At 41.3% G+C, this 20,451-nt stretch overlaps 2 protein-coding genes across 4 annotated transcripts in view; both read right to left on the bottom strand.

The window, feature by feature from the left end:
• LOC102425711 (nuclear body protein SP140-like protein) overlaps positions 1-20,451 on the bottom strand; it is a 310,769-nt gene that overhangs the window by 99,006 nt on the left and 191,312 nt on the right. The window lies entirely within an intron of this gene.
• LOC102427278 (nuclear body protein SP140-like protein) overlaps positions 1-20,451 on the bottom strand; it is a 67,527-nt gene that overhangs the window by 28,965 nt on the left and 18,111 nt on the right. For 2 of the 3 annotated variants that reach the window (XM_023762229.1, XM_023762238.1), the window contains exons 2-4: positions 17,311-17,458; positions 15,847-16,015; positions 10,453-10,536 (exon numbers count right to left, since the gene is read on the bottom strand). In XM_023762229.1, the coding sequence (XP_023617997.1) occupies positions 10,453-10,536; positions 15,847-16,015; positions 17,311-17,458 (401 nt within the window). The remainder of the gene's footprint in view (positions 1-10,452; positions 10,537-15,846; positions 16,016-17,310; positions 17,459-20,451) is intronic. The other variant, XM_023762232.1, reaches the window with a different exon arrangement.

Genomic DNA, 20,451 nt, shown 5'->3' with positions numbered 1-20,451 from the left:
TTTTCAATGTCCTGTAGTTTTCTGAGTAGAGGTCTTTTACTTCTTTAGTTAAGTTTATTCCTAGGTAGCTTAATGTTTTTGGTGTGATGGTAAATGGGATTGTTTTTCTAATCTCTCTTTCTGCAAGTTCACTATTGGTGTATAGAAATGCCTCAGATTTCTTGGCATTAATTTTGTATCCTGCTACTTTGCCAAATTCATGTATTAAGTCTAGTAGTTTTTTGACGGAGTCTCTAGGGTTTTGTATGTATAATATCATGTTGTCTGCAAATAAGGACAGTTTTACTTCCTCTTTTCCAATTTGGATGCCTTTTATTTCTTCTTCTTGTCTAATTGCAATGGCTAATACTTCCAGGACTATGTTGAACAGGAGTGGTGAGAGTGGGCATCCTTGTCTTGTTCCTGTTCTTAGGGGAAATGGTGTTAGTTTTTGTCCATTGAGTATGATGTTGGCTGTGGGCCTGTCATATATGGCTTTTATCATGTTGAGGTATGATCCTTCTACTCCCACCATGCTGAGAGTTTTTATCAAAAATGGGTGTTGGATTTTGTCGAATGCTTTTTCTGCATCAATTGATATGACCATGTGGTTTTTTTCTTTCAATTTGTTTATGTGATGTATCACGTTTATTGATTTGCGTATATTGTACCATCCTTGCATCCCTGGAATAAATCCTACTTGGTCATGGTGTATGATCTTTCTGATATACTGCTGGATCCGATTTGCTAAGATTTTGTTGAGGATTTTGGCATCTATGTTCATGAGGGATATTGGCCTCTAATTCTCTTTCATTGTGTTGTCTTTACCTGGTTTTGGTATTAGGGTGATGCTGGCTTCATAGAATGAGCTTGGAAGTGTTCCTTCCTCTTGAATTTTTTGTAGTAGTCTGAGGAGGGTAGGTTTTAGTTCTTCCTTGAATGTTCGGTAAAACTCCCCTGTGAAGCCGTCTGGCCCTGGGCTTTTGTTTGCTGGAAGCTTTTTGATGACTGCTTCAATTTCTTCCAAGGTTATTGGCCTATTGAGATTTTTAGATTCTTCCTGATTGAGTTTTGGAATGTTGTATTTTTCTAGGAATTTGTCCATTTCCTCCATGTTGTCTAGTTTGTTGGAGTAGAGCTGTCCATAGTATTTTTTAACAATCATTTGTATTTCTGTGGGGTCTGTTGTTATTTCGCCTCTATCATTTCTGATTTTGTTTATTTGGGTCCTCTCTCTTTGCTTCTTGGTGAGCCTGGCTAGAGGTTTGTCAATCTTGTTTATCCTTTCAAAGAACCAGCTCTTGGTTTCATTGATTTTCTGTATTGTTTTTTTGGTCTCTATGTCATTTATTTCTGCTCTAATCTTTATTATCTCCTTCCTTCTGCTCACCCTGGGCTTTTCTTGTTGCTCTCTTTCTAATTCTTTGAGCTGTAGAGTTAGATGATTTACTACCATTTTTTCTTGCTTTTTGAGATAGGCCTGTAGAGCTATAAACTTCCCTCTCAGGACTGCTTTCATTGCGTCCCATAGGTTTTGGATTGTTGTCTTTTCATTTTCATTAGTTTCCAGGATGCTTTTAATTTCTTCTTTGATCTCATTGGTAACCCAATCAATATTTAATAACATGCTATTCAGCTTCCAAGTGTTTGAGTATTTTGGGTTGTTTTTTTTGTAGATCATTTCTAATATTATGCCTTCGTGATCTGAGAAGATGCTTGGTATGATTTCAATCTTCTTGAATTTGGGGAGACTTTGTTTGTGACCCAATATGTGGTCTATTTTTGAATGTGTCTTATGAGACCTTGAGTAGAATGTATATTCCATGGCTTTGGGGTGAAGTGTTCTGAAGATGTCAATTAAGTCCATCTGATCAAGTGAGTCATTTAGGGTTGCTGTTTCTTTGCTGATTGTTTGTCTGGAGGATTTATCCAGAGATGTCAGTGGTGTATTAAAGTCCCCTACTATGATTGTATTGTTGTCGTTCTCTCCTTTGATATCTTCCAGGAGTTTTTTTTATGTATTTGGATGCTCCTGCATTGGGTGCATAAATGTTTACCAGGGTTATATCTTCTTGTTGTATTGATCCCTTTAGTATCATGAAGTGGCCTTCCTTATCTCTGTTATGGCCTTCACTTTGAGGTCTATTTTGTCCGATATAAGTATTGCTACCCCAGCTTTCTTTTCCTTTCCATTTGCCTGGAAGATATTTTTCCATCCCTTCACTTTCAGTCTGTGTGAGTCCCTTCTAATGAGGTGGGTCTCTTGTAGACAGCAGATGTATGGGTCATGGTTTTTTATCCATTCAGCCACTCGGTGTCTTTTGGTTGGAGCATTAATCCGTTTACGTTTAAAGTTATTATTGAAAGGTACTTGTTTGTAGCCATTTCTTTTTTGTGTGTGGCTGTTTTCTTTCTGAGCTTTTTATTTCTTCTTTTTACACCAGACCCTTTAGCATTTCTTGCATGGCTGGCTTGGTGGTGATATACTCCCTTAGACTTTTTTTTGTCTGTGAAGCTTCTTATTTCCCCTTCAAATTTGAATGATAGCCTTGCTGGATAGAGTATTCTTGGATTCAGTCCTTTGCTTTGCATCACTTTGTAAATTTCCATCCATTCTTTTCTGGCCTGATGTGTTTCTGTTGAGAAATCATTTGATAGTCTAATGGGAGATCCCTTGTATGTAACTTTCCGTCTCTCTCTTGCAGCCTTTAAGATTCTCTCTTTGTCCTGAACACTTGCCATGGTAATTATGATGTGTCTTGGTGTGTGTCTTTTTGGGTTCACCTTGTTTGGGACTTTCTGTGCTTGTGTGACTTTTTTCTTCCCCACCTCAGGGAAGTTTTCTGATATTATTTCTTCGAATAGGTTTTCTAATCCTTGTTCCTCTTTCTGTTGTTCTGGCACCCCTATTATTCGTATGTTGTTTTGCTTCATGTTGTCCCAAAGCTCCCTTAGGCTCTCCTCCTGTCTTTTAATTTTTTCTCCAATTGCAGTACAGTTTGGGTGTGTTTTTGCTTCTTTGTCTTCTAATTCACTAATTCGGTCCTCCGCTTCTCCTAGTCTACTGTTAATGCTTTCAATGGTGTTTTTTATTGCAGCTTTATCGCTCTCATTTCTTGTTGGGTCTTACATAAGTTATTGATTTTTTCATCTGTTTCTTCTTGCTTCTTGCATAAGTAATTGATTTTTTCATCTGTTTCTTCTTGCTTCTTGCATAAGCTGTTGATTTTTTCATCTGTTTCTTCTTGCTTCTTAAATAAGTTGTTGACTTTTTCCTCCGTCTGGTGTATGCACTCTAGGACCCTTATTCTGAATTCTTTTTCTGTCATGTTTCATACCTCTGTCTCACTTAGTTGCTTTTCTGGCGAGTCCTCCTTTTCTTTCCTTTTGGGGTTTCTTTGCCTACCCATGTTTGATCTTGCTGACATATGTAGATGTTGAGACATTCAGTGGCTGCTCCCTGGGTGGCAGGGGCTCCTTGGGTTGTGGTTGATGCTCAGACGGTTGCGGTAGCAGCTGCTTTCCAGTTGGCAGCAGCTCCTCTGGTGGGTGTTGTTCACAGCTGTGTTGGCTCTTCTGGCTGGTGGGGGGAGGCTTCACGTACAGCTGCTGTTCCTCAGACAGAGGGTGTGGTGATCAGGAGGCTGCAGTGATCAGGGGGCTGCTGTTGCTTGGATATGCTACGTTGATTTAAAAGCACAAAATACAACACAACAAGGCACAACGTACCAGGCACTGAACTCAAGTATATTCACGATATTAATAACCCCAAATAAAGGTGACCACCTGAATTAAGAGAATTAGGGGATAAGGGAGAAAGAAGAGAAGAAGATAAAAGAGAGAAAAGAAAAGAAAAATAAGAAAAAAACAAACAAAAAAGGAGTGCAAAAATAGAATTGGGAAAAAAGAGGGGGGAAAAAAGAAGAAAAAGAAAGAAAAAAAAAGAGTGAAAAGAGAGAATGAAGAAGAAGCGGGGAAGAGACTATTTGTATGAGGAGCAAACTCCAATAGATCTGCCACTAATCTCAACAAATTCCAGCAAGAGATCCCTGGAGATGAATGCAAACTACAAACCACCAATAATATCAAGAGGGGTAAGGGAAAACAGAAGCAGAAAAATAACCGGGGTGGGGGGGGGGAGGGAAGAGAAAAACCAGCAGAAAAGAAAAAGAAAAAGAAAAAGAAAAACAACCTCACAACCAGTCCTAAAAAAGAAAAAGAAAAAACACAAAACAAAACAAACAAACAAATAAAAAAAACCCCAATATATTCAACAATCAAGAAAACAATAGAAAGATAAGAGAAAAAAAATGTTTGGAAAGTGAAGAAGGATAAAGAATAGGTGTATAAGGATTTAAAGCAGTGGATTGGAAATAGGATATATAAGTAGGGTGGACTTAGACAGGGGGTAAAAAGACGGAATTGGGAAAATCTGAAGCAGGAATAGGGTAAGAGAAACAGGACACAAAAAGGGGAAAAGTGGGGAAGAGGGTTTTAGCAAAGAGGTGAAATTGAGATAGGGAAAATTAATGCTAAAAGAACGATGAAAATAGAATGGAGAACACTAATCCCAAAAGAAAATAAAGAAAAAATAAAATGGCTCTTTAAAAAAATGGTAAAATAGTAGCAGTAATAATACTGGTTAAAAATAAAAAATGTGGTAATTGAAAGGGTAAAATCAGGTGATGGAAAAAGAAGAAAAAGAAAAAAAAATTGGTTTCTTAGTAAAAAGGCGAAAAAATAAAAAGAAAAAGAAAAAGAAAAAATTTGCAGTAGTGATGGTCTTTCGGTTCTTCTACTCTTCAGCCTGGTTTGCCTTAGTCCTGCCAGGTATTTAGGAGAGTGTTGAATTTCCCTGCGTTACACTGTTCCTCCGTGTTGTAAATCACAGTCCTGATTTTAAAGCAGGCCGTATTTGTGATCCAGTCTGCCTTAATTTGTATTCACCTAAGAGTCAGTTTGTGGCTCAGCCTCTGGGTGGCAGTGTTTTTGGGTTGGCCTCTGAGACTATACAGCTTCTCTTTCCTTTTTTAATTGTTACCCTGCTCTGTGTTGTTGGTGGGACTGAAAGTCCCTCTATAGGCCAGACCCTGGTAACTCCCAGGGACTAATCAGCTTGTTTTAATCCTTTATCGCATACAGGGTGGAATCTGGGTGTGGCTGTGCTCCTTGCCTGGGGGCCTGGGGGGAGGAATTCTACCCTCTGGAGGGAATGGCTGCCCCAGTCCTGGGCCCAGGGGTATCTCAGCACTCAATTTGCTGCCACCTTCCCCGGCTCCCCTCTCTCTCAGCCTCTCCCCAGATTCCACTCGACCGCACCTTCCCCCTCTCTTCAGCACAGGTGAGTGTCTGTATCCGAACTGTCCTATGAGCAGGGTTCAGTGAAAGCAAAGAAACAAACAAACGCCCGCCGGCCGCGGAAATGCTCCTTTCTTACCGGTCTGGGAAACGCTTCTCTCTTACCAGCACTGCATGATCTGGAAAACGCTCCTCTCTTATGGGCACTGCATGGTCTGGTCAGTTCCTCAGGATGCCCCCTTTAGTCTCAGTTCTCCACAATCACAAAATCCAAATCTCAAATCTCCCGGCGCCAGCAAACCCGAGGAACTCCTTTCCCTGGTCAGGGTCTGTGTCTGTCCCAAGAGACGAGGCTGTCTGCCATGCGGTCTCCCTCCGACCCTCTGGGCTCAGGTCTGGCAAACTTTCCTGCCCAGATCCCTGCTTTTTAACCTTTCCAGGGGAGCTCTGCCCTTCCCGGCTGCAAACCGTCTCACCAGCTGAGTAAATTTGCCAATTCAGGGTGGGTGTTATTAGTTTCAGCTGCTTACTCCATTTGCTCCGGGACAAGACCTGGGACGCGTCTGCCTATATCGCCGCCATCTTGCTTCTCCTCAGCTTCATAGATATTTTATTTGTCCCTTGCATCAATCACAGAGTCTAACAGGAAAATACAAACTCTCTAAGCTTTTGGAGCAAAGGAAATTTAATCCAGGGGATTAGTTATACAACTGGTAGAAGAGCTGAGAAATCAAAATGGAAGAATGGTCAACAGAAAGCTATGGGAGGGAGGGACCAAGGGTGAACTCATGTGCTGAGTCACTGGGTAGGTAGAAGCTGGACCATGGCTTGTCTGCTTGGTGGGTGGTGGTCATGGGAGATGCAGCTACTGGCAGAATTGCTTTCCAAGATAGTGACAGCAAAATACTCAGCTTTTCCCTTGCTCCCACACTCCACTCTCTTGCTGGTCTCCCCCAGGTTAGGAATCCAGCAGGAAGCAGTAGCAAGGGAACTGGTAAACAAGGGTGAAAGGGTCTGTGGACAGAGATAAAGGGCAGAGCAGAGCAGGAAACCCTAAGTAATGAATTGCTGAGTAAACCACTCAGGACCAGTGCACCCCCCCCTTCCCCATGGTGAACCTCCTCTGCTCATTATTGATTCCATCAACCCATCCCACTCTGTTCCCTCAATAGTTATGAATAATAGATAAGTATTTTTTTCATTGCAGTTCAGGTTTTTTCATTTATTACTATTTTTCTATGGAAAGCAACTTATGTAAAGACTAGTGGCCTGGTGCATGAAATTTGTGCATGGGGTGTTCCCTCAGCCCAGCCTGCACCTTCTCCAATAGGGTACCTCTTGGGGGATGTCTGATTCCCTGTGGGAATCGGGCCTAAACCAGCGGTTGGACATCCCTTTTGCAATCTGGGACCGCTGGCTCCTAACCACTCACCTGCCTCTGCCTGCCTGCCTTATTACCCTAACCTCTCTGCTTGCCTGCCTGATCACCCCTAACTGCCCTCCCCTGCTGGCCTGATCTTGCCCCCAACTGCCTCTGCCTGCCTGATCACCCCCAACTGCCCTCCCCTGCTGGCCTGATCTTGCCCCCAACTTCCCTCCCCTGCCAGCCTGATCTCACCCCCAACTTCCCTCCCCTGCCAGCCTGATCACCCCTAATGGCCTCTCGCTTGGCCCCCATCACCATGGCTTTGTCTGGAAGTAAGTCAGAAGTCCAGAAGATGGTTGGCCGACCTGATCTAATTAGCATATTACCCTCTTAGTAGTATAGATCGATTATATAGAATAGGGTTGCTTAAATGCGGGGGAGGGGGAAGCCTTTTTCATCAGGAGGAAATGCTCTTGGCAGACAAAAATACATAATCCCTATAACTGGACTGATAGCCATATGCACTATACTGCCAAACTGGTCATTAAAAAATTGAACCACTTTCTTACACCTTACACCAAACAGCTGTTGCCCTTAAAACCCCTCCTCAGCCCCCACTTTAGGTTCTGCCTTCGCAGTTCACCCAGAGTTGGTTCTGATTGGTTGGTTTCTATGCCAGTCAGTGTCAAAAGCTCCGCCTCCTAGGCAGCCATTGGCTCCTCACACTTCACCCAGATTGGTGCTGATTGGTCGGTTTCTATTCCAGTCAGAAACTCCGGGCCTATTAATGGGCCTGATCAGGGCGGAAGGGCTGATCAGCAGTCCCAGTGGAGGCCAGAGAAAAAGAGGTGTGGCTGCTGGCCAGGCCCAGAGCAAAAGAGAGAGGCAAGTGCTGATCAACAGTTGTCACAGAGGCTACGGATCAGACCCTGCTTCCCTCTCCCCAGGCCTGACCCACAGCCCCCTCAGCAGTCAGTGCTGGATGGGCCTCCTGCAGCTGAGGCAGTCAGTGCTGAGTCACCACAGCAACCCAGCACTGACTTCCGGTTGGTCGAGCCTCCAGTCCTTGTGGATGTTATGGAGCCTGGGTTTTTGTATATTAGGATGATTTAGAAATTAATCCCCCAAATTTTAACATAGAACCAGGGACTTTGTTTATGTTTTGTGCCACATCCACAGTTCCTTAGAGCCTCCTCTTGGATTGGGGGATGTGACATAGCCTTTCCCTCAGTGATTCATGTCACATTCAACCATCCCTGTTGGGTCAGACTCTTGGACATATTTATTGGTGGTTTGTTGCATCATTTGGGTTATAATGTCATTGTCCCTGCTTCCTATACTTTATACCAGTGTGCGCATACACACACACACACACATACACACACTCTGAATGTCTTCTCTGCTCATTACTCATCATGATTCTTTCCTCTCTCCTCTCCTGATCCCACCAGCAGCACTGATAGATGACAAGCTAAGAATATGAACTGATGCATGTTGGATATTTCATATTCTTAAATGCTAACTTTTTGACTATATGTGAAAGACTTTTTAAAATAAAAATGCATTACTAATTTTGAATATCCTGTCTTAAATAACACATTCCAGTACAAGCTACATAATAATGACTTCTATGATGTTTTTAGAGCAGCTCCAGGCCTGTGCTCCAGAGATGATGGGAGAGGGTTTGCTTAGGAAGCACATGGCATCTATGGTTTTGTGTGAAGGACCCAACAGGTGAGAAACCCTGGCCCAGCGGGAACACACACATCACCCTTACCCCACCACTCTCGCTGCAGTGCTGGCCACCACTGGACCTGATGTCAAAACAAGGCTGAAGCCAAATTCAAGCAAGACAGAGGCAGAAAACTGGGAAGCCAGGTGCATGGGCATTAGGTCCAGGCCCAGGCTGTCAGGAGCTGGCAGCAAGTGCATTTAAGGAGTATGGAAGGAGCAACTCTCCCAGGCAACCAGAAAAATGAAGACTCTGTTAACGAAATCCTTGGAGGAATTGACAATGACTATTCTGGGCAACTAATCCTAAAAAGAGGTAGCCCTCTCACCACAGCACCTGCCAGATGGGACAAGAACAGCAAAGGATCACAGAACGGTCAACAGGAACAGACTAGTATTATTTGATGGATAGGGATCCACTTCTGTCAGCCTTTGATATGAGTTGTCACTGGTTCCTGGGGAAAGACCTTAGAAGTTTATTTCAGATATTAAAGTATGGGCTGTGACATTCTTATTATAAAACTAGAGGTCTGTTGCATGAAGAGATTCATGCAATAGGCCTTCCTTTCTCCTGGCTGCTGGCACCAGTTTGCCTCCGGCACCAGTTTGCCTCCGGCATCCAGGGACCAGGCCTTAGCTCTGGCCGACTTGCAGGGATGTGAGGCCTCACTGCTCCGCTGGCCCTGGGTCAGTGAGGCCTTGCTGCTCTGCCGGCCCCAGAAACATCCGGCCTCCCTGCTCTGCTGACTCCAGGGGCCGTCAGGCTTCACTCCACTGCTTGGAGCCTATGTATGGAAATTAACTGCCATCTTTGTTGGCGGTTAATTTGCATATTATGCTGATTAGCCAATGGGAGGTGTAGGGAAGGTATGGTCAATTACCATGTTTGTCTATTATTAGATAGGATAGGACTTGAAGATCCCCTTCCCCCAGGTATCAACAAAGCCCATTTGGAACTGGAGGATTCCACCCTACACTTGCCATCAGCTGCCACCTGACTTCAGTCTTGCCATCTCACTGAGATAACGAGCAAATAGCTTTTCTTGTCACCCATAGCTATGGGGAACTGGTTGCTGTCCTTGAAGCTTTCTTTGATTGGTGGGTTTCCCTTACCTCCTACAAAGTTATGTCTCCTTGCCCCCAACCCCTTCACACCACATCTTCTCTTCGAATGTCTGTTTCTCTCTCTTTTTGGCCTTTTTATGAGGTTATGTCTGATTCTCCTAGTATTCTTTTTTCTGTATCTTTCTCTCTGAACATGTTTTCCTTTTTTGACTCAATTTTCTCTTTTCTATGAGATTATCTGGGTATGTATAGGGTTAAGCATTCAGGCTCTGGGTTCAGAATGCCTGGGTTCATCCTGCTCATTTGACCCCAGGACAACTACATACGTGGCCTCTCAAGATTTCAGTCTCATTTTCTGCAAGTGAACAGAGAGTGATACTTCCCCCTAAGGGCAGCTGTGAATACTAAGCTCACAACTGCCAGAGTAAATGTTCAATAAGTGAGCTCTTAGGAATATGGTTGTTGTTGTTGTGTCCTTTACCCCATTCTTCTGTCTTTCATTTCCCCTCTTTCTTCCTGTCTCAAAATACCCACATCTTCCTGCACATCTTACCACTTCCTCTCTTCCCTCCCTATATGACACCTTAACTATTCCTGCTCTTGAACAACATCCCCCACATTTAAATCAGCCCCTTTATCTGTCATCCAGGATCTCCTTCGTTGATCTTGGGCCCATAGTTCTTCATCTTTCACAGCTTTCACACTGATATGCTTCTGCAGGGTCTCCCTCTAAAGCACAGTTACTTTCAGGTCAGCATTGTCTTTAAATTTGGTTCCCTGGTACACTGGGTTCCTGTTCCTCTGTCTGGCTATTGGGCTAATGGTGTCTTGTCATAGCTCCTCCTCCAGGCTCAGTCCCTGCTCATACTTTCATACAAACAGCCCTCTCTGCCTTCTCCATGATCCTCAACAGGTTTTCCCTGATTCCCAAACTCCACTTAGGACTCAGGCACAATTACCATTCTCCTTTTCTGTTAGCAGAAGAGAATCAGTTTCAATCTGTTTGCAATTACCTTGTTCAAGGCTCTGTTGGATATCAGGTCTCTCCTCATTATCTTCTCCATTACTTCTTAGGAACTGTTGTATGTTTGGTATCACTGAAGAGAGGGCATAAGAAGACTATTAGAGAGTGGTGTCATCATCTCAAATTGCACTGTTAGGAATTTCCACCCCTTGTGTCACTCAGTGCTTAGTGGGTCCCAATCTTGTTGGTAAAGTTCACCCTTCATCTCTGGGACAGAAAAGAGACTACCCAACAAAGGGGTTACTTATGCTTCTCACACATAAAGGAGCTACTCAAATCTCAGGATAAACAAGTTGTGGCAACAGTGTTAGCCTGTTACTCTAGCAAAAAATTTCAGCTGCCCAAGATAGCATATAGCAAAATAAATAATGTACTATTTATTTTGAAATGTGTTTGCTGAACTGATGTAACTGAAAGGAAAAACAGGGATTTCCTTGGGAAGAAAACAAAGATCCTATATAAGTTTACATGTATAAAGAGGAAAAAACACAAAAGCTTTAAAAATGTGGCTGGACAAGAAAAGGTTTTGGCTTAACTGAGTCAGGGAAGATGAGTGCTTTGCAAAGAGACAAATCAGAGGACACAGGTGATCCAGAGGCACCCAGATCCCAGGACAAAGGAAGGATACTCCCTGAAGCTGCAAGCAAGGACTGAATATTGAGGCATTGGGCCAGGGACCTGGGAGGTTGCCAAAGAAGGGAGAACAGGGCACCAGCCCAGGGACCCTGCATGTAGGTAACCCAGCAAACATATGAAGGAAGTTAATACACCAAAAATCCTTAGGGTAGATCTCTGCAGAAGGTTGGGGGAACAGACTTAGGGAAGCAGTGAGCCTGTATGCCTCAGGGCTGATGGAAGAGTAACTCCTAGGCAATAAACCTTATAAATGTTATAAATCTGTATCATCTTTTTACTCTGTAGTAAATAACATCAAATTCCTTAGCTTTAGAAGCCATACCTTCCAAAATGTTTTTTCACACTTATCCTTTTTTTAAAAAAAAAAATTATTGTTGCGAGTATTATAGATGTTTCCCCATTGCCTCCTCTACCTGGTTTCTGCTCCACCCAAGCCCGTCATCACCTTATTGTTTGTGTTCATAGGAAATGCATATATGCACGTGTTCTTTAGTTATATCTTTCTACCCCCTCTCTCTTTCCTCCACTCTGAGATTCATCAGTCTGTTCCCTGTTTCCATGCCTCTGGTTCTATTTTATTTATCTGTTAATTTTAATTATTAGATTCCTTGCTCATTTATTTTGACTTTTAGATTCAATTGTTGATAGGTGTGTATTTATTGCCATTTTATTGTTCATATTGTTTATTTCTTCTTCTTCTTCTTCTTCTTCTTCTTCTTCTTCTTCTTCTTCTTCTTTTTCTTCTTCTTCTTCTTCTTCTCCTCCTCCTCCTCCTCCTCCTCCTCCTCCTCCTCCTCCTCCTCTTTCTCCTCCTCCTCCTCCTTCTTCTTCATTTGTTTTGCTGCTTTTAAGATTCTCTCTATTTTTTTTTAACCTTTGGCATTTTATTTTTTTAAAAAAATATATTTTATTGAGTTTTTACAGAGAGGACGGGAGAGAGAGATAGAGAGTTAGAAACATCGATGGGAGAGAAACATCGATTAGCTGCCTCCTGCACATCTCCTACTGGGGATGTGCCCGCAACCCAGGTACATGCCCTTGACCGGAATCAAACCCGGGACCTTTCAGTCCACAGGCCGACACTCTATCCACTGAGCCAAACCGGTTTCGGCACCTTTGGCATTTTAATTATGGTATGGTGTGGGCCTCTTTGGATTCTTTTTTTAAAAATTAAAAAAATTAAAATTTTTTTTTTTATTGATTTCAGAGAGGAAGGGAGAGGAAAAGAGAGGTAGAAACATTAATTATGAGAGAGAATCATTGATTGGTTGCCTGCTGCATGCCCCACACTGGGGATCAAGCCTGCAACACTGGCATGTACCCTGACTGGGAATCGAACTGTGACCTCTTGGTTCATAGGTCAACACTCAACCATGGAGCCCTATTGGCCAGGCTGGCTTCCTCTTGTTTGGGACTCTCTGCACTTCCTGGACTTGTAAGGTGATTTCTTTCACCAGTTAGGAGATGCTTGCTGTCATTATTTCTTTAAATAGGTTTTAAATATCTTGCTCTCTCTTTTCTCCTTCTGGTAACCCCATAATGCAAATGTTGGTACACTTGAAGTTGTCTCAGAAGCTCCTTACACTATCTTCATATTTTTGGATTCTTTTTTCTCTTCTGTTTGGGTGTTTTTTGCTTCCTCATATTCTAAATTATTGATTTGATTCTCAGAATTCTCTACTCTACTGTTGAATCCTTATAAATTATTCTTTATTCCAGTAAGTGCATGTTTAATTTCTGACTGGCCATTTTTCATGTCTTTGATGTTCTCACTAAGGTTCTTGAATTCTCACTAAGATCCTTGAAAATCTCACTAAGTTCCTTGAAGCTCTCATGAAGATCCTTGAGCAACCTTATAACCATTGCTTTGAACTCTGTATCTTGTAGTTTGCTTGCTTCCATTTCATTTAGTTCCTTTTCTGGAGATTTCTCTGTCCTTTCATTTGTGACATGTTTCTTTGTCTCCACATTTTAGATTTTTCCTTGTGTTTGTTCTTATATATTAAGGTAGAGCTCTTATGTCTCCTGGAATTGGTAGATGGCTTTGTGTAGTAGGTATCCTCTAAGGTCGAGTGGCTTAGCCTCCCTGTCACCTGAGCTGAGCACTCTAGGTACACTCTTGTGTGGGCTGTGTGCACAGTCTTGTTGTAGTTGGAGTCAGTGGTAGGAATTGACTCCCAGGCCAGTTGGCTGTGAGGACCTGCTGTGAATACAGTGGAAGAGCTACTGTGCAGCAGACACCTCTATGGAGCAGGACTTGCTTCAGTGAGGCTTTGGTGCTCACTGTGTCTGCCCCTTGAGTGTGTTGCTTTGGGATGAGTAGTGTTGTAATCTGGTATGGTCTGAAGCTGTCCACCAGGTGAACTGTCTCTAGGGCTTCCTGGGAGGTGCAAAGTCAGCCACTCCCTGGGCCACTCATCAGTAGCTATAGAGAAATCTGCAGATGGCTGCTACTTGTTCCCAGGTGAGGCCAAGCTGTCTGTGAACTCTTATTGATAGGTATGGGGCATGATGTCCCAGCTGCTGCTTATTTGAAAGATTTTAGGAAAGTCTGAAGCCTGAAACAGGACAGACCATTCATATGAAAAGGCCACTGCAAACATCTTGGTGGGGCTTTAGATTGGATGGGGGGGGGGGTGATGGTGGTGTCTTAGGGAATCATTAGGGTGGAGCGAACAGTGGGAGCCAGGCTGATATAAACTCAGATATGGCTGCCAGTGAGCTCTACAACTGGGGAGGTCTCAGCATAGGAACAATGACCCCTTTAGAGCACCACTGTCTGGGAAAAAGTTCCCCCCAGGTTTTTGCTCCAATGCCAGACAATCCAGTTCCTCCCCATATGTTTCTGTACCCCTCTCTATCCCCCCTCCCCCAGAAATTGCCCCAGTGCTGGAGCTCAGAGGGAGTATGCCCAAGTAAGTCTATGTACTGGCCCTTTAAGAGAAACTTTTGGGGTCTCCAGCAGCCTTTGTTTCATTCAGCCACAATCCCCACTGATTTTCCCAGCCAGAAGTTATGGGGGCTTCTCTTCACAGCTCTGAAACCCTGGGATGGGGGTATGGTGTGGGGCTGGGACCCCTTGCTCCTCATGGGAGGCCTCCACAGCTGAGATATACCCCCAATTAAAACAATGCTACATGTGGGTGTCAGGACAGCCCCTTCCATGTCTCTGCCCCTTCTGCCAGTCTCAATGTGCTTTCTTCCTTAATTCTCTAGTTGTAGGACTTCCATTCAAATTTCAGGCAGTTCTGAATGATGGTTGTTCTGTATTTTAGTTGTAATTTTGATGTGGTTGTGGGAGGCAAGGAGTACCAGCATTTACTTATGCTGCCATCTTGGATTTACATGCTTATTCTTTTTGAATCGACTTGCAGTCTTCTTCTCACTCTGAGATTAATCTAGTTTGTCCTTGTTCAGCAGACACAGAGATCATTTACGTCTCTATGTTTGTTCCATTATCATCTGCATTTCTCAGTTCATATCAGTTTTGTTTTGAATTCTCCATAATTATTTGGAGATCTTTTTGAGACCAAAAATATATAGAATAAAATTTTTTCTAGCAAGTCAAACAAAAATTATTGGAGGACATCTTCTTTACTAAGAACCTATATAAAAGTATAAAATCATGCATTTTCAGGAAAGAAGCAGAGAACCAAACCAGTAGTTTTGTATAGTATCCAAACATCTCTCTGGCAGAGCAATTGGTTTTATGATTTTTTGATTGTTTATCACACTTGTTATGGAGAATGAGTTAATAAAACCATTTCTCCTTCTTCAAGGACAAATTTGACCTGACTTTTTTGCTCATTATTCTGGAAATCTGATGAAGGTGGCCTCTTGTCTGTGTTAGTAGGCCGACACTGAGCTTAGTGTTTTTAAAATGACCAGTGACTGTAGGTAGACAAATTGCATGTGGCCTGAGAGGGACTAGATGTGAACTACAAGCCATTTTTTGTCTTCCTCCAATGTATTGACTCTTGTAATTCAGCTGTCCCGGTGGGGTCTCTGAAGGTTATGACTACAGAATTATTACATGAGATATTGACTCCCCTGGGCATGTTGTGGCTAAAGAAGTGTGGATCCTGCAACTCAGATGTAACTTGAGGTGGGTTATAGTTAACTTGGTAGACTGCCATGAGGACCCCTGCTAAGTGTCACAAAGAAGAGCAACTGATGCAGGCCTGTTGAGATGTTGTGTTTACTGTTATTTGTCCTTCTAAGAAAATCTGAATCCATTGTGGCTCTGGTTGTCCTGAGTCAAGATACCTAGTTACTCAAACCTGCAGGTTGGTGTTTGAACTGTAGCCATTTTATGATAAGCTTTGAGTGGCTAATGTTATATTTGTTTTCTTATCTGCAACATCCCAACTGCCCTGCACTGTGCCTGACACCTGGTACAGTCAATATATACCTGTGGGGAAAAATTGGCCCTGGACATAAAAAAGTAGGTAATAAACCTAATTACCTTCTTTTTTAAATCCTCACCTGAGATTATTTTTCCATTGATCTGAGAGAGAGAGAGAGAGAGAGAGAGAGAGAGAGAGAGAGAGGAAGGGAGAGATGAGGTGAAGAAAGAGCGAGAGAGATCTAAGAGAGACATTTTGACTTGTTTCTTCCTGCATGAACCCCGACTGGGATCGAACCAGCAATTGAGGTAGGTGCCCTTGACCAGGTATCAACCCATGATGTTTTAGTCCTCAGTCCAAAGCTCTAACCACTTGGCAAAAGCAGCCAGGGCCCTAATTACCTTTTTTGAAGACTTTATAAATATCATTCAAACCACGGTAGGTGTCCATGATGTCCTTCCTGAACAATGCTTCCAGAAGGGACAGGTTAAATGACTTCTCCACTTCATCGAGAACATGGTATATGACTTCTTTTTCATAACCCGGTGTTTTAAAAGATTCTTTAGACTTCTTAAAAAATAATGAATTGGGAAAATATAAATACAGATTTCCTAGTTACAAAAGAGCCTTAGAAAGTGATTTTATAGTTAATGTATTACAATTTCCCAACACAGTTATCTTCTCATGTACAGTTTTATTTTGTTTTTTAATATTTTTTATTCATTTCAGAGAGGAAGGGAGAGGTAGAGAGAGATAGAGACATTGATGATGGGAGAGAATCATTAATAGACTGCCTCCTGCATGCCACCTACTGGCGACCAAGCTCGCAAACTGCACATGTGCCCTTGACCGGAATTAGAACAGGGACCCTTAGGTCCACAGGCCAAAGCTCTATCCACTGAGCCAAGCCAGCTAGGGCCTCATGTACAGTTTTAGAATTTGTTGATATTATTATGACTAGTAGTTAAATAACTCAATCCGTCTTCCTTGAAAATTACCATATGTGAATCTGATTTCCACAACCTCATTTCTATTAGATAGAATAAGAAGCAATTATGAAGAACAAATTGGGTGAAAGCTAAGTGTTTTGTAGCCCTTTCAGAGCCTGGTCAAATATTTTAGGAATAGACTTAGCAGGCTATGAGCTGCTGTTCTATGGACTGGTCAGCCCTTGTCCCTCCCCAAGGACTGACTTGGCCTGGAAGCTCCTGTGAACTTTGACATAAAGAAAACCTATGGGTAGGGAAAGTGAAAACCTGCACCTCTATATCTCCACCTACACTTTTTGCTAAAATTAATCTAAATACCAAGAAAAAAAATGGAAAGGAAACTGAAAACTGTTGTTAAAAGAATAGCAAGAATCTACTTTCAAATTTGTCCTAAGAAGACATTGATTCTCTGTGGATTTTAATGTTTAAAATTGATCTAAGTATTTAAATTGATGTTCATTGAAATGAAATGCTGTATCAATTATTATTTCAATAAATGAAATCATTCAACTTATTCATCCATTCATTAAAATTACTTTTAATTTCCATTTTATACTATATTGTGTATATCATTCCTACAAGGCATTAAACATCTATGTAGCACACCCAATTCACATCCAGCCTACCACCAGTGCTATTAACCCCACTAAAGGGGATACCACGGAGCACTGTTCCTTCAGTTAGGAGAAGAACTGTCTTCAGTAATGCCTGTTTATCTTCTCCATTCTGACCTTATAAGAGCACTTACAGCAGTACTTGAGAGGGTCCCCACTCATAAGCGTCTCCTCAGTTCCCCAGCTGTGTTCTGATGTTTGATTCCAGGATATCAAAATATAACTTAGTTTACCAGATTGTAACATAATAAACTTTACCTACTTCATACATTTCATTGTTGATGAATCCATAGTCACGGAGAAGTTCAAGGAAAGGAAATGCTACTTTTATTATATTTGAAATTGTGACCTTCTCTCTTTTGAAGTGGCAGAGTGCAATGTCATAGATACGCTTTTCTTCTTCAGACATCCTAGGGAGAAAGGACACAATGAAAAAATTTTGATATGCCTGTGGATGCTGTAACATCTTATAAATGAAGCATAGTTAATGAAGAACCAACACATAAAAAATACATGTCCCTTAGTAAAGATTAGAACAAATAGAAATGAAACAATAGACAAAGCTGTAATAAAATGAAGCATAAAGGATTAGAAAAACATAAGTAATATTGAAAAGTTCCAGTCTGTTATGATCAAAACCATTGTAAAATTATTGTCTCCTAACAGATCTGGAATTTTTATGAAACAATTTTAATTTGTACTAAAGTGAGATAGACTAAACTGGCCACCCACAGAGGAAAATAAAACAATGGATTAATAATGGAATGTAAGCTTAAAATGCATTTTAATTAACAACTAAGAGAAAATAAATCTGAAAAAGATAAAAACAAGGTGCTCCCTTTTTGACCTACCGCAGTTAAGAGAAATACCATCTTGACTTACAAAGCTAGTACATAAATGGAAAGATGTAGTTTAATAATGATATGATAAGACGTAAACTGAAATTTCACAAGAATATCTATCATTTTTTCCTAGTATTTCTGGTTTGTGTTAATTTTTATCTATCTGTGCTATTGTTGCATGTAATGAATCTTTTTAGGCATCTGAATTTCAGAAGTGGCTGCTGTTTCCTTTGAAAGTAGTTGTACTAGTAAACCTGAGTCTGTAATTTTGCTTCTTAGTTGATCTTTTTTATTTCTCTGATAATAATGTTTTAGTAGATATTTTGTATTCCTGAAAATCATGAAGACTCATTATTGGTGATTTCCAGTACCCAATATTCATCAGGATATATTAATGTCACCTTATTATGTCAAATTCTATAAACTAAGCATTCTTTTTAAAGATAGGTGATTGAAGAGACTCATCTGTCTTCTCTTTTATGAGAATTGCTACTAAAATGAAAAATAAATAATTGGTTTCACAATGATGAAGAGAATGGCAGGGGGCAATGAGTAAATGAGAGATTTCTGCAACAAAAAAAATGGTCAGGGGAGCATTAAATGCTTTGTAGGATGAGCATGCTCCCAGCAATCAGGAAAGCAACCAGTGTGTCCTGTGGAATCTTGAAGGCAGAGGAGATTGAAAGGGAGACATGTTTCTGAAACTATCATGTTATTTGATAAATGAAGAGCAGGGCAATGTACCCTTCACCCCTCAATTTGCATCCTGACCAGGTGAAGTCAAGCAAATATTATTTTCCTTTCTACCACCATATGTTCCTGTTGCCTGTGATTGGATTTCATAGATCAATAATATATCATGTATGCTATATGCCTTGCTCATCATCCAAGTTGTTGGGTGATTAGAAGTTTGTTCCTCTTATTGTTCAGTGGTATTCCATTGTTGTGTCTACTACCATCTGTTTATTCATTTTCTTGTTGAAAGAAGTTTTGGTTGATTCTAGAGGAAGACAAGTGTGAATAAAGCTGCTGTTCTGGTATGAATATTTCTGTAGCATGTTCTCATTTCCCTTGAGGAAATAATCAGGAGTGTAATTGCTGGCTCACTGTGTAGGAGTGTCATTAACAGTTTTGGAAGCAAACTGTTTTAAAAATTTGTTAGAAATAGCCTTGCTAATGTAACCATTCTAGTGTGTGATGTGGTATCATATATATAAAATTTAAATTCTTTATTGTTGAAAGTATTATATACATCTGCTTCCCCCCCCATTGACCTCTCCCCAGCTGCTCCCACTCCCAACACATGCCCTCAGCTCCCTACTCTCTGTGTCCATTGGTTATGCTTATATGCTTGCATACAATTCCTTTGGTTGATCTCTTACTTGTCCCCTCCCACCCTCCCCTGCCTTCCTTCTGAAGTTTGTTATAGTTTCAATTTCTATTTCTTTAATGACTAATGATGTTGAACAGAATTTCATATTCTTATTAGAAATTCATATACCTCCTTTTGTGAAGTGCTTGCTCAGGTCTTTGGCCCTTTGATATTATTGGGCTGTCTTTTACTTATGGATATGTAGAAGGTTGTTTTATCTTGCAGATAGAAGTATTTAGTTTAATATATGTATTGTGAACATTTTTTCTCAGTTTGTGGCTTGCCTTTCATTTTCTTAACCATATCTATTTTTTTCAAACATTTTTTTCTGAAAGTATTACATATGTCCCCTTCCCTCCCCCTGCCACCATTGACCTGCCCCTGCCTGTCCCTGCCCCCACTTCCTGCCCCAGGCCTTCAGCACCCTACTGTCTGTGTCCATGGGTTATGCATATATGCATACAAGGTCTTTGGTTGATTATCTTCCACCCACCCAGCCTCCCCTCATTCCATCTGAGATTCCCCACTCTGGATCCACTCTGTTCCTCAACTTATTTTGTTACTTAGATTCCACATATGAGTGCGATCATGTGATACTTGTCTTTTTCCTACTGAGGAGAGATTTTTAAATGTTTGATGATTTCCAATCTACCCATTCTTTCTCTTTTGTGCTTAATATATTTAGCATGCTATCTATGAAATATCTTTCTACCCCAAGTTTATGAAAATATTAAAAAACCAATGGGTCTTAGTTTGAATAATCTATTCTGCATAACTGATTTGTCTATCTTAATTGGCTTGATAACTATAGCTTATAGAAATCTTGAATTCAACTGGAAAAATATTGTCTTGACTTTCCTAGGTCTTTTGGTTGTGCACATGCCTTTTAGAATCCATTTGCCCATGTGTATAAGAAAAGTCATTTGGATTTTATTAGATTTGCATTGTATCTATAGGTAAATTTGGTGAGACCTACATTAATATTTTTGAGCTCCAATTTTTAACATTGTATCTATCTCCATTTATGTAATTGTTTTAATTTTAGCTGGCAGTGTTTATAGCTTTCACCCAGGTGAAGACACCAGTGGATAAAATACTTGCCAATTCAAAGGAAAATCCATTTCAAGAATGCAAAAGGCTATGTATGCCCTGGCCTAGAAGTGGGTTCACGGAGCGCTCGGTGCTTGCA

Source organism: Myotis lucifugus, unplaced genomic scaffold, assembly GCF_000147115.1.
Source record: "Myotis lucifugus unplaced genomic scaffold, Myoluc2.0 scaffold_3, whole genome shotgun sequence".
Taxonomy (NCBI): Eukaryota; Metazoa; Chordata; class Mammalia; order Chiroptera; family Vespertilionidae; genus Myotis; species Myotis lucifugus.
This window is presented reverse-complemented; position numbering and strand designations above follow the sequence as displayed.